Source organism: Anopheles aquasalis, chromosome 2 (genome assembly GCF_943734665.1).
Source record: "Anopheles aquasalis chromosome 2, idAnoAquaMG_Q_19, whole genome shotgun sequence".
Classification (NCBI taxonomy): domain Eukaryota; kingdom Metazoa; phylum Arthropoda; class Insecta; order Diptera; family Culicidae; genus Anopheles; species Anopheles aquasalis.
The window spans coordinates 44,780,001-44,793,804 of NC_064877.1; the positions used below are offsets into that span (position 1 = coordinate 44,780,001).

Here is a 13,804-nt window from a genome sequence, read left to right on the forward strand (position 1 = left end):
GCGTATCTTCTTCCACTGACTTGTCGCGGCGGCCTGCAACTCCAGCGTCGCAGCATCCAGCGGTGGACTGAAGTTTTGCTTCAAGTGCTCCAGACGTCGCTTGCACACGTATCCGGCGGACAGTTCCTCTGAGATGCTTTCCTCGGCCTTGCGCTTCAGCACCTGCAGCCGTTCGACGACCCCACCCAGGAGACGCGATATCTCCGAGCTGGCCGTACCTTCCGACAGGCCCTTCTCCAACTCGGACGCCACGTTCTGTATCTGGCTGAGCTCACGATCGAGCGTTTTCTGAGCAATACGGAAGCGCTTGTTCAGTATCTCATACGGGACCTTAGATAAAATGAAAATACAAAATCATCAGCAACATATTTTAAAGATAAAACATCGAGCAATCCATGAAAACCCCCTTCAGTTTCATCGAGAGAGAGAAATACGGAAAATGTTTGGGAGGAAGAGGGTGGCAGTCGAAAGTGCGTTTTACGTTCGGATATCAGCCCTTGGCACAGCAAACGCTCGAAAATGATGCGCAAAACGAAATGGGGATCCATCCATTTTGTTCTCGCCCAATACCTTCTCTTCCGTTCTCGTTCCAGGATTCTACGACGCACAGGAACTATTTCGCGAACAACACCAAACCCGAAAACCATCACAGAAATTACCTTTAGTGTCGGGTGTTCCATGGCTTTAATTTCGGCCATTTCCTACGTGCACACACCACCAGATAGATCAATGAAGAATCTGTGCGTTTCTGATCCGTGGTCCCTTCACTTGCTGGCCCCTTGCTGAACTGCAGCAATCCTTTGTGCGAAACAGGCGAAGGTTCCTCTGTTTTTTTTTTGCTGGAGCCACGAACGCTTTTACATTCTCGAGGTGGAGCCACGGTTAATTTAATCCCCGAAGTGAGCTAAACTGTGCAAAAGTGATAAAAATCACTTGGAAAGACAGAAAAAATCGAACGATCGGGATGTTTTGATTCTGCCACAGAAAAAAATGTGAAACCGTTTCTACACTTTGGACTCCTTTAGGAAGCTCTTTTCTTCGCCGTCTTCTTCTTCTTCTTCTTCTTCTGCACTGAGGATTTACTCCAGTACACTAGCTACTCTGGAGATATAGACCTATTTTATAATAGAGACCGGCTACTATCTCCCAACTTTTCGTGGCATCGAAAGTGTTTACGTAGTGTAGAAGCGGTCTAAAACAATGCCTTTCTGTTTATACTGGCAGGTTCGGCGCTTCACGATGTTTTTCCACTGTTTTTTCGCTGTTTTTTCGCTGTTTTTCCGATGTTTTCATACTGTTACTGCATTATACTAAAAGGTACGACGTACTAAGTATACTAAGTGATACTAAGTGGAACTAGTTGGGTATCGAAGCGATTTGTTTTAATTTAACAGCTCGAACAGGAAAAACAGCTCGACAGATGCTCGAACTGCTCGAACTGCCCGAACTACCCGAACTGCTGGAACGCACAGGACTGCCAACCTAACGAGATCGGGCGGCGAAAATTGCAGGACGCGTTTCTTTTTGCTCCTCCGACCGGGCGGTGAAAATTGGTGAAAAGTTGGGAAAATTAGCTCGCTTGCGAACTGATTCGGCGTTCAAATGTGGCGCGTTTCGTCCACCCGTTCGTTCCGGTGCTAGTTCATGCGACAAAACGGTGAAAAGTAAGTGCTTTCGGATTGTGCGGTTACCGCGCCTCAAACGGAGGCCGCCGAGTGTGCCGAGGAGTGCGTGAAGCGGTGCGAAAGCGGTGCCGCCACAAGCGGTGGAGTTGAGTGCGTTTTCTGCCGGAACCTCATTACACGCGCGGGAGGGGTTTGGTTTGTGAGCAAAGGCGGCAAGAAATGAAGAAGGACTCGTGGAATAATGCCGGAACGGAAGCAGAGAAAGGTTCATGGTGGCGGTGACTGAAATCAATGCCCCCTGGTGAAGAAGAAGAAGAAGCCAGCCAGGTCAAACGGAAGTGATGATCCCCTTTCCTGCGGCGTTGGCGTCGTGAAATGGATAGTTTTTTTTTCGCTCTTTTTCGTTGACCCCAACCACGGGAGGTTGGTCGCGGTGGCCCGGAATATACGCACACGGGAACCAATTTGGGAACGCGCGCGCGTTCCTGCTTTCCGCGAAAGGCAGAAAATGTGTACGACGTGTGTGCGTGTGTATGTGTGTGCAAGCGTGTGTGCGGCATCCAGCCGCGAGAGGGCCAACACGGCGATCGCAAAAACGAAGCAGCAGCGGAAAGAGGAGAAACGAAAAAGGCCTTTTCCTTTTGCTTGGCTCTGCGCGCTCTGGACGATGCGCTCTCGGACCGGTTACTGGAGTTTAGGGAAAGAGGAGGAGAGGGGTGGAGTGTGGTGTGTGGTGCGGTGCGAAGGTGGTGGCTGGCGGCTTGTGGATAAAGATGAGAAGGGGTTTACGCGAGGCGCGGCTGGCTGCTGCTGCTGCTGTTGGTTCATGGCTTACGATGACGCGTTCGCCGATTGGTGGTGTGCGGCGGATGTGCCGGTGATGGTGGTGGAAGGCAGGAGGAGTGCGATTGAATCGACCATTTCAAATATTCTAGCCCCTCGCTCTCGCTCTCGCTTGCTCGCTCGCAAGCTCGGTCTTTCTCATTCGTTCACTCTGTCATCTCTGGTTTCCCTTCACCACCCCCTCTCGTGGTAGGCGACGTCGACGACGGACGGCAAAAAGAGAGCGAGAGATAGGTCTTCTTGCTTTTTGTTTTTGTTTGACTCTTTCTGGCTGTTTTTGGAAAGGTGCGCTGCTACATTTTCCGCCACTGCTGCCGTTGCCTCCTTCGATGATGAGTGCGAGTGGAAGGTGTTCTGTCTCCCTCTCCCTCTCTGGTGTTTGTGCGTGCTGGTCATTGCGACGGACGTGTGTGTAGGGCAATGATGTGACGCGGGTGCGTGTTTTTGTGTTTTTTTTTTGCCTCCGTCTCGTCTCTTCGCTTTACTTTTCAACTCCAAAGAACAAACGGCGAGCGAATGGAGAGTGGTTCCCTCCGTTGCTTTTTGCCTTTTGCGCTGGAATCAAATTTTAGCTCCATCCACGCCGCCGCCGCCATCTCATCGGCACCAATCTCTACCGGCCAAATGGACGCTGGCAAATGTGTCGGCCCGTCTTTAAGGTCTATCAAACGCTACTATGGTGGTAATCCGGGTTCAAGAAAAAGGTTGTTCGCCTGTTTTTAATCAACCGGTTGAACTATCTTGTAGGGGCGTCTTTCTCTGGTAATTTCCATAAATTGCGGACTTGCGGAGATCGCACTGTTTTGTCGTCAGGGGAGATGTTTCCGATATTATAAGTATGTCTGAAAACGCCCTGAGCAACAGTAGCAGACCGCATGTTGGGCACCAAAGGAGTCGGCATCTTTTTGCGAATGCTTCCTTTGTTTCTGTCAACAACCATACATGCACACCACCACCATACACACCTCAGCATCAACATGCCAGAGTTTGCAACAATTTTGCACTCTGTACCGGCATTTCTATCAAACACAAGCGCAAAAAGACAAGCCAAGATACGCTTAGACCAGAGACAGCAGCGTGGTCCGATGGGAAAGTTTCGCTTGTAGGTTATGGTTGCACCAAGCAAGCAAGCTGGCATGATTGTGCTCTGACGTCGAGATACCGCCGGTTATTCGCCTTTGTTCGCCGAAATGTATGCCACGGTGTTGGAGCGAGAAGCGGTCGGTTGGGTTTGCACGCGCTGCCGGGCGAGCTCGCGCCAAATTCGTCATTATCACCGACAAAGGGGGCCGGGGGGAGGGTGATAAGTTGCAATCACGTATCGGGGGGACATCCGGGTGTGTAAAATGTGGCCGCGGGCCGTGCTCTGCGGTGTGCTGCGCATCGAACACATAATTGAAAGCATCACGAGCGGTCGGTCGCGGTGCGTTTGGCAAATCATCGCATCAAACACAAAGCAAAGGAGCAAACTTCAGTCGCATATCTCGCACTGGTCGGCGGTTGGTATGGCGACAACGCCACGAGGAAGAAGCACCTGCGGCACCACTAAAAACAAGGTCGTGCCGTCTGGATAAGAAACGAAAAAGAAACAAGAAAAAACCGCGCGGTTTACTCAATAATCGACAACAATGTACGCGCTAGACGACACGCGCGCGCTCGTCACACACAAAGAAACAGCAATGGTCGCCTCCTACATAGTAGCAGCTTCAATTGATGACCGGTTTGGTGGACACGGCGTGGCAGTGGTGACTTGGATAAAAGCAATGGTAAGTTTGATTAAATTAATGATCACACAATAGCCGGAGTGGCTTTCCGCCGCTCCTTCTTTCCATCACTTTACTGTTACTGTCCCCTTGTCATTGTAGTGAGTTCTTCTTCCAGTGCCCTTGCTTTACAAGAGTACGCTTGATCGAGAAAATGGTGCAGACAGAGCACACTTGCAAGAAATGCCTCGATTTGTCTCGATTTTCGCCGAGAAACGGGCCCGAGAATGATGACGACGATTAATGGGTTGAACAACGGCATAGCGTGCCAAGCATGGCGTGGCGGGTGCAAAGTCAAGGCCGAGTGGTGGTGGTTCGGAACGTGTGGCTTAAGGCCAAGCAGCACACTTGAAGAAACCAAGGCCAATCGAACACACCCCGGTCCGGTGCTGTCCATCATCATTTTAACGAAGAAAATGGAAGAAAAATGAGTTAAATAAATTTGAATACAAGTTTGTCGAAATTCGGTGACCCCCCGAGCGCGGCGGGTGGTCAGCGCAGGTGGGGGCACCATGGAGCGGTGTTGATTGTTGATTGTGACATTCCATCACCCGCATTTGGAAAGAGCCACCAGGACAGTATCAATACGTCCTAATGCACGGCTTTGCGCTCACTTTTCATATATTTTTACACTCGCGACACGTCAGTCTGTGGACACGTGTGTGAATGACGGACTCGGCGCTACGAACGACGCGCCAACCATGCCAACGTTTAACTTTCATAAACCCGTGCACTCGAATGCCGGATTGAAGAGGAACGATCCGTTTTGGGACCTTAGGCCATCACCGGATAAATCCAGGGTCAGCTTAAAAAAAAAAACTAGCGTCAGTCTCTTCTGCTTCGCTATCGTCGTTTTCCTCGTCTCTGCGCTGTGTGGTGTCTTTTGGTTTTCCGCTAAACATTACCCACCGCTGGCGGGCGGGCAATGGAGAGGTCCCAAAAGACGACGGTGGTCACGAGACGCGAAGATAGATGCCGACAACGCCCCCCCCCCCCTCCTCACCCAACCGGAGTCTGTTCAATGCGTGCTGTGGGTTACGCGCGGGTCTTGGGTTTTACTCGTCTTCTTGTTGTTATTCTTCCGAGTGCTTATTCTTTTATTTCCATGCCTTTCCATTTCCTTCGCTTCGCTTTTTTCCGCCACCTTTTATTGTGCCCGTTCATGGTCACACAGAGAGAGAGGAGGTTGGCTTGGTTCGGTTTGGATTGATGCGGTGCGGTGCGGCGGGGTGTGGTTGCCGCTAAAATCTTTCCGCCTTCGTGCATCAACCGTTTTCCGTTCCCTCTTTCTCCCCCTTCCACCACACTCTCCGTCGTTGTCTTTTTCTTTCCTCCTGTATCTTGTCCTTTCCCCCTTCTGCTTTCATATTCCATTCTCGTTGGCCATCGCGCGCGTCGCGGCGTCACGGCGCGCCTTCCCTTCTACTTAACAGCAGCAGCAGCAGCAGCGGCAGGGAGGTGAAACAACGTGCTTCCCCCTTTCTTCTTTTTGCTTCTCTCCTTTCCTCCTTTTGCTCTCTTTGGGCCTTTTCTTGTGCCTCTCGTTTTGGTCGTCGTTCGATCCCCGGAGGTTGGTCGGTTGTTGGTCTCGGGGTCAGCCGCCAGTGGCAGCAACGGTCCGCGCGCGCGCCAATCCTTTCGGGTCCGCACTCAATCCTCCTCAATCGTTAAGCACACCCCTCTCTGTCTGCTGCCCTACCTTTCCTTCCCTCGCTCTCTCCACTTCCTCTACGTAAGCGATTTATTTTCTTCGACCAACCGCGTATCCGCCCCTCTCTCCCCCTCTGCCCTGCTCTCGCTGTCTCACTCGCGCGCTTCCTTTCGTGGTAAATATCGTCGCTTCCATGATGAAGATGATGGTTGCCCCGCAATACTGTATTGAGAGTCTGCGCCTACTGCTGCTGCTGTTGCTGCTGTTTGTGGTCCCCGCGTGTATTCTACCTTCGTGTTTGCCCTGCTGAACGAGGCGCGGACGGTGTACGGCGGGAGTGGTTTGCTTGGATCATCCACAAATCGTTGTCTTTCGACGCTGCTGCTGCTTCTTACACTTCTTGATCATCGTCGCTGTGTGTTTTTTTTGTGATCATCATCCTGTCCCTCAACCCCCTTACCCACCGACGCGTGAAGCGTGATGAAGGTGTGTTGTTGCTTTTAGGGTTGGTGCGGAAAGTGAAGAGAGGAGGTGACGAGGTTCTTTTGCCAAAATGCGCGCCATTTGCCTGTGCCACGCAATGCCGCCGTCGCGTCGGCTTTTGTGCTGCGGTTTCGTCGTTAGGAGGAGAGCCACCACACGACACGCAGCACACAACGTGCTGCGCGTGCGCACAAGGAGGCGAAAGTCCACGACATGTGTGTGCAAAGCGAGAGCGACCGCACCATCCGCCCCCATCACCTCCTCATTCCCATTTGCGGTGTGTCACAACTGTGTGCCTGCTCTCTGGGAGAGAGAGAGGTCACGAGACACGTAATGGCGTCCGCGCACAACAGTGAACGCCGTGAGTTAGTTGGTTGTGTGAAATGGAACGGTCGCCGGCGTGCGGTGGCGGAGACGACGCGCATAATTTTATTCATACGAGCGCGCGAACCGGAGCTGCCTGTGTGGCTGTGTGCCGGCCCTCCCGATGCTGCTGCTGCCGGTTACATTTGTGTTTCCATCTTGCCCCGTTCCATTTGGCCTCGTTTGTCGTTGGTTGGTGCCTTTTATGCGCGCCCCCTCCTAGCGCCAGTAGCCAGCACGCGGCGAGACGAGTTCAGGTAACACCGGCCGCGCTGCCTCCTTCGATGCGATGCGGCGCACTGTGCGAATCGCCTCCCTTCATCCCGGTTACTCGGATCATGGCAACATGCGGTGGCGCGGTGGCGCGGTGGAGAAGCGTGCAAGAGGTAGGAACGGATTCCACGCCGCGATTATCACTCCGCTACCCAAGCGCCTCCCAAGCGAGCGAGGCAGGCCGGTTGGAGAAGAGGACGGTGCGGCGAAACACGGAAAATGAGAAACTGCGCGATGCTGCATTCAGAGTCGATTGGTGTCCAATGAGAGATGATGGTGATGATGCTGCTGCTGCTGCTGTGTCTATTACATTCGCTGCGCCAATACAAATACGCACACACAGATACACACGCGGGTGCGCGAACGGCTGTACAACCCCTAGCAACCATCCTACGCCGGCCTACGAGATCACCACGACGACGGCGCCGCCGCCGTTGAGTTGATGATGCGGCTGCTATGGAGTTGGTCTGGTGGAGGTGGTGTGAGCACAACAGCTTCATGCTTGCTTCGATGGCTTTATGTCTTTCTCTCCCTTTCTCTCGCCTGTGTATGGGGTTGCGCTCTGGTGTGGCCTGCGATAATGATGAACGTGTCGCGGTCGCCACCGCGACGTTTCTCCGACCTCTTTCCCTTCCTCCCTGCCGACCAACAGCAGGGAGGTTATAGGAGATTGGTTTTCCCGATGTGTAACGTGCTCTTTCGCTCATACACAAACGGCGGATGCGCGCGTCGTCCCCTCTCTGGCACCCTATCATCCTCTTCACCATCCCTTCTCGTCATGAAATGCTCGCATGTAAAAACACATTGAACTGGCTGGCTGACTGGCTGGCTGAATGCGGCGGGGCCGGCCAATCCACGGACGGGAAAGGGGTGTAGTGGCACCGAATATGCAAATCATCCCTTTCCGAAAACGGACCCAAGGGGTACCAGGAGAAGGAATCGCCGGGAAGGTGAGAGAAAGAGAGAGAGAGAGAGAAAGGGGTTTGGTTTGGTTTCGTTTCCGCAGTTGCGCCTAGCACACTCCGCCGCCTGCTTCAACTGTCACCGTCGCTACCGGCGCCCGCCGCATGCTGCTCTTGGAGTAGACTAAATACACGCACACGCGCGCGAACTGACGGCGGCCGTTAGCTCTAAGGGGGGTGCGCGCATGAAATATTAAAGCCATCACCCCCATCATAGCATCTCGCCCCCGGTGGAGACACGACGGGAAAACGAGCATTTAAAGTGGAGAATGTTTTTTGCCGCTTTTTTGCTTTGTCGCCTCACGCCACTCGTCTGCTCGTGTGCTCTCTATGGAACTCGGAAAAAGTTGCATAAAATGTAGGGTAAGCGACCATCGGCACCGAGAGAGTGAGCGTTGCCATCGCTGCAAGAGGGACGCGATCTGTGTCTGGTTATCGATTTAAATGCTGGGAAAATGGTTTCAGGCCCCCGGAATAGAGAACATTCCGTCAACTCTAATGATGGTGATGATGATGCTGCATTGCTGGTCAAACACACTGATCGGAAGAGTGGTTAAACTCGACTGAATACGTTCCGCGACATTGGCTGAACGGCAAATTTATGCGAACGCGATCAAAAAGGAAAACAGAACGAATTAACTTTTTTGCACTTAAAACAGGTAACAGTTTGTGTAACTCGGTTACGTAGATTTCGTTACTACGCGGGGTACGCAGCATGTGACTAAAAAAATCCACCAAGTGACAGCGCGCAAAGCGTCTGGCGACCCCACCATTTGTGTCTTTTGCTGGGCATCGGGAAATAGATATCGATTTTCAGTGGCATGGCCTGCTGCTTGCTACACACCGTTCCGGTTGGGTGATTTATTCATAATCGGACTTGGCGAATTGGTCTCTGCAAATATAGCGAAAAAATCGGTGTGCAAGTGGTCCAAGCGCGTGTTTCTTTCGCTATTTTCCTTTCTGTCTTCTCTCCCTTGATGAGATTTTCCCTGTAATACGATTCGGAGATCTCATTTCAAGGCCCATTTTGGGACAATTATTCAAGGGCCGGCAAGAGTGTATGTCACGGGCAGGATTTGGGCGTATTGATTCGCTCCGCTTTGCTACAAAGCAATGGAACCAATTATGCCAAACACAGTGTATCGGGGAGTAAACATTTGACCAATTGTCTCCACCATATTGGTTGCGATTGAGAAGAAGGAGGCTCTCCGAGGAGAGAAAGGTGTGTTCCATGCAGCGATGCAGGATGAGCTCCTGTGTTACGCACTCCTCCCCATATATCCTCCCACATCCGTTCGTCCTTGTGGCTCTGTTTGTGTTCACAATAATTAAAATTATTGATTTACTTGCAGATTGTTCATGGTTGTGGGTGGGCAGATGGACACACAAGAGAAGAATGGAATGGCTCGCCCCCCAGCAGGGGTTCCGTTTCGGTGGTGGACGACTCTCAGTATTGCCAACATCATCAGCATCACAGCCGTTATGCTCTGTGTATGGCTCCATGGTCGTGGTCGATCTCCCCCGCAGTCTTCTTCGATTATTATGCCACAATGCTTGCGCCTGCTGTTGACGTTACCGCAGATAGTGGAAGCGGCTTTGCGGTGGTGCCCCTGGTGTAGATTTCCTGTCTATTTGGGCCCGGTCATGTGTGTGCCGTCTGTTACACATGCCCCATCTCGTCCACAGTGGCATCGATCGAAACGAATTATGGAAAACGATTTTTTTTCAGCAAAAAGTTGCAAAATATGTGCGAACAATGCAATGGCATATCGGAGAGAAAGAGGCCGTTGGTTACTGATTGGAAGATGGCACCAGTGTTGGAAATTGTATTTGCCATGGTGCTGCAGCATATTCAGCAGAAAAAGCGGAGCAGAAGGACTTGTGGTGCCAGCAATCAATACGGGAAACGATATGCTCTAATACCGCACGGACATGGTCCGAATAGAATCGTATTCCTCTTTCGAAGGCACACACATTGGCCGACGGAAAAGCCCATGTCATACACATCACACATTTGCTGCTTGCTGCTGGGTACTGGTATCCCCAAGGTTCGTAGCGCCACGATGCTACTGTGTTAGCTGGATTAATAGGATTAAATCTGGCTTCAATCGAACCCAGGAGAAGAGCAGAGCAAGGAAGAAGAGCCTCGGTGATGGGTGGATGCCTAATGTTATTGCTACGGTCCGACGCACTCGTATTTTTGATGAAATATTGATTACTGCTGGACCGTTGTGAATGAGAATGATGGGTGCGCTTGTACGAATTCTCTCTCTCTCTTGCCCGTTTGTAAGTGGGAAAGAATATGGTATGCTTCCGCCTAAATTGCACAATTCTCTCTCCCTCAGAACTGTACGATGATTGTTTTTAGTCATAAATCTACTCTCTTGTGATGCTTTAAGTTCTGTTTCTGTAACGGAAAGATACCAGGAGAGCACCGGCACAACCAAACCTGCATTGCGCACCATATGCAGAAGGATATGCGATGTTGCTGCAGGGATGCTTTCGACGACCGAGAATGCAAACAGTTTCTATTTACCCAAAGGGTGCTGCCCGTTAGAGTGAGTTAAGGGTTTGTAAAGGTTAAGTAAACGATGCTGACCCCCCCCCCCCCCCCTATCCACAAGCGAAGGTAATAAACCTTCGCCAAGGAGGTTACAGGGATGAAGAACCTGCTCTGCACCTCAACTAGTTACCGTTGCTTCGTTTGCTGCTGATGCAGCTGCTGCTGCTTGCTTTGATGTTCGTCAGAAAGATCTTTCTCCACGACTACATAGCGGGGTGGTTGTCAAGGTTATTGTCAAGCCGTGCATGTTGCCGTGGCTGCTGTGACCATGCAAGACTTGGCTCTGCTGGAGGCCGGCGTCGTCGTCGTCGAGTGGTATGTGTTCTCTTTTGTTGGTTTTTTTCCCATCGTGTGTGGCCAACAAAAGTTGCATCTCCCACAACGCGCATCCAAGGCGCTTCTCTTCAACCGGTCGGACTATCCTTCCATGCCGCGAGTACATTGCGTACATTCGCCCGTACATTGTAGCAATAAAAAGATTCCAGTTGCATCTAATTTTTTGCATATTTTGTTGCCATGAACACTCGCGCATATGTGTGCGTTTGTGCTACTGGAATTTAATTGTCGTTCCACACTTGCAGCATGCCAATCGATCCTGTAACTCCTGGAAGCCACTTCTCACTTCATTCTTATCAATCTTATCGAAGGTACCGTTTGCTCACCTACACTAAACTTGTGATGTGTGTTTGTATATGTGACTGTTTGATGCATGGACCAGATGGTAGAGAACCACAGGCAGCAAGCGAGTGTGCCGTGCATGCATGCCTGGCGTTCGCGCGCGACGTGTGTAATGTCGGTGACGGTTGTTTAACTGTCAACTGGAGAATGTTGCTCCATTGCCTACTCGACTCTGATGTACAGAGGGTTTTCGAGGAGAGAGTAGTTGGTTTGATGCGTTCGTGCCGTACCGCCAACATCGCCTATCCTAGCGACGAGACAGAGAAGGCATTTGCTTGAAACATCAAACGGTACGGGCATCATCACAGGGCTACTATTGCTAACGGGTGCTTGGTTGGTATCGCTTTTATCTATTTCCATCTCCCGAAGGTAGCGAACAACACAACACGTTCCATCTTATTAGCTCGCTGGGTTGACATTAGCGTGGGAGGCGCGAGCGGAACTTAGTGCCCAGTTGGTGGAAAGCTTTAAACTTTAAACCTGCATACATAGCATAGCACATCATGGTTATTTAAAGAGGTTATTAAAGCTTAAAAATAGATTTCATTGAAGACGATTCCAAATTTGCTATTCCAGCTATTAAAGCATCAATCAGATCAGTTTTCAACAGCCTGTTAATGTCCTAAAATTCGCGCAACCAGCATTCCACCTGTAGAAAGGTAGGCCTGCATCGCTTGCATTATTTTAGCTAGCCAGGGGGCCTGGTCATTTCAGACCGTGATTCAAGCTTAAGATCTTCGCGCCACTTTATCTGCTACTGCTTCCGCTTCAGCAAAACGTGTGCGTTAAAAAGCGTTTCCTTGAGTTGCATGATCAAGCAATGGAGGGAATTCAGTTTCTGGAGAGTGTGTTTGTGTGTGTCTGTGCAAAATAAACCGGAATGTAATAATATTTGAGCGTGAATTGATTGGCCTCGGCTTCCGCGGTTCTTCTTTATTGCTACAGCAGCAGGCCAAGCGAGAGAGAGAGAGAACGATCAAGCAAGCAAGCAAAGCAGTGAACGACAGCAGCGACGCAACGGGTTGGTGGTGGCGTGCAAAAAGATGCTACTGAGTGTGCTGTGCAACCACGTCTCAGCAAGCCGAGCGAAGTGGAAACTGCGTCGCGTACGGGGCTTTTTTTCTTCATTTTTATTAACTCACGGTCGAATCATTGCTCTCTTCGCGTTCCCCAGGCCCAGAGAAGGGAGCGAACCGGTTTTCTGGAAGATCTGGAATAGCGACGCGACGCTCCCGCGGCGCCGCACCCCTTCGCGGCGGCTTAGTTGCACTTGGTGCCAAAGAGGCGCGTGAGCGCGAATGATGAGCACGTTTGTTGCTCACTCTCTTTCTCTCTGCTTCTTACTCACATCGCACGGTCTTTGCCACTTCTCACGGCTCGAGCCAGACGCGATTCATGGTGGCGGCGGCGACTGCGATGTGATGACAGAAAGTCAAGGTTTTCTTTACTCTGCGCCGGGCGGTGCTCTTGGTCGCTGATAACTGATACCGCCCCACAGGGGAGGAACGGGTGGAACGGGGTGAGAAGGGTGACGAAAGAGGTGACCTGTCTGCTCACTCCACTCCGTTGTTGGTCGCTTTTGTTACGCTAACGCTCGCTGCTCCTCTCTGTGGGCCCGGCTGCGTGACGCGATTTCGTCTTGTCCATTGCTCTTCGCTCTATCACCGGGCCGAGCTCCGAAACCGGAATTAGCAACAGAAACTCTCGTGCTGGCGGGATGGAGCGCGGAGGTGCCATGTAGAGAGCAGCACTAAGACACGCACGCACCTTGAATGTCTGGCTGAGGGAGGAGGGCTTTTGGGTGAGGTAGCGCGCCCGTGATAATCAGCGAACAGCCGCTGTCTCCATCGCGGCTTTACCTCCTACCGGTGGCGGGGTTGGTTGCTTTCTGTGGACGACATACACACAGAGCGGTCGTCAACCGGTTCAGTTCACTTGACCGTGATAGTAGTTTTGTGTTTCTTTTCTTTTTTCTTGTTGGCGTTATGTCTCCGAGGAGGCAACCTTGGTGCTTTGTTGCTCAGATCGTGTTCTGTCACTGAGGCCGCCGGGGGGCAGCTGGACCACCGGGCACATTGAATGAACTCTAAAGACACGCACCGTGCGGTAGTTAAATGGAATGGAAATAAATTAAAGCCAAAAGTTGAAACAGTTCAAAATGGATGAGTAGGCATGCTGGCAACGCTGTCGATGTGTGGTAACTTAAACACCATTTGCTGCCACTGCTCGTTCGCTATCGGTAAATAGTCGTCATGTCGTGTTATCAGTGCAACGGTTAGCGCACGCTCCTTGGTTTGCTGTTGAGGCGTTAGCGCGCTGCTTAACACCATCATACGAATTGTGCCATAAAACGCCGCACCATTCCATGCGCGCGCGCCACTGCATCGAGTGTGATGAAATCGATCAAAATGTCACAAAGCGCGGCGCGGATCAGACCCCCCTTCTGCAGCATGATCTACCTTCACGGCGTTCCGTTCGTACGACTACCAAATGGGTTCTTGTGGTCGTTTTAGTTTTCTTTTTTCTAGATAGTTTTTTTTATGAAATCGCTTTGTTATGACAGATTTAATATTCCTGATGACTTGTTGGTGTTCACACCT

The 13,804-nt window shown here is 51.3% G+C and overlaps 2 protein-coding genes across 14 annotated transcripts in view; one reads left to right on the forward strand and one right to left on the reverse strand.

Moving 5' to 3' along the window:
* Nucleotides 1-1,109, reverse strand: part of LOC126572403 (E3 ubiquitin-protein transferase MAEA) — a 2,075-nt gene extending 966 nt beyond the window's left edge. The window contains exons 1-2 of the mRNA XM_050231682.1: nt 660-1,109; nt 1-330 (exon numbers count right to left, since the gene is read on the reverse strand). The exon at nt 1-330 is cut by the window's left edge and continues 644 nt beyond it. Coding sequence (XP_050087639.1) covers nt 1-330; nt 660-698 — 369 coding nt within the window. The 5' untranslated portion in view covers nt 699-1,109. The remainder of the gene's footprint in view (nt 331-659) is intronic.
* A 389-nt stretch (nt 1,110-1,498) lies between these two features.
* LOC126572401 (C-terminal-binding protein) overlaps nt 1,499-13,804 on the forward strand; it is a 42,361-nt gene continuing 30,055 nt past the window's right edge. For 11 of the 13 annotated variants that reach the window (XM_050231671.1, XM_050231679.1, XM_050231675.1 and 8 more), the window contains exon 1: nt 1,499-1,664. The gene's annotated coding sequence lies outside the window, so the exon portion shown is untranslated. Of the gene's footprint in view, nt 1,665-1,835; nt 1,891-1,933; nt 1,953-13,804 lie in introns of those variants that run through there. The other 2 variants (XM_050231668.1, XM_050231669.1) reach the window with 2 other exon arrangements.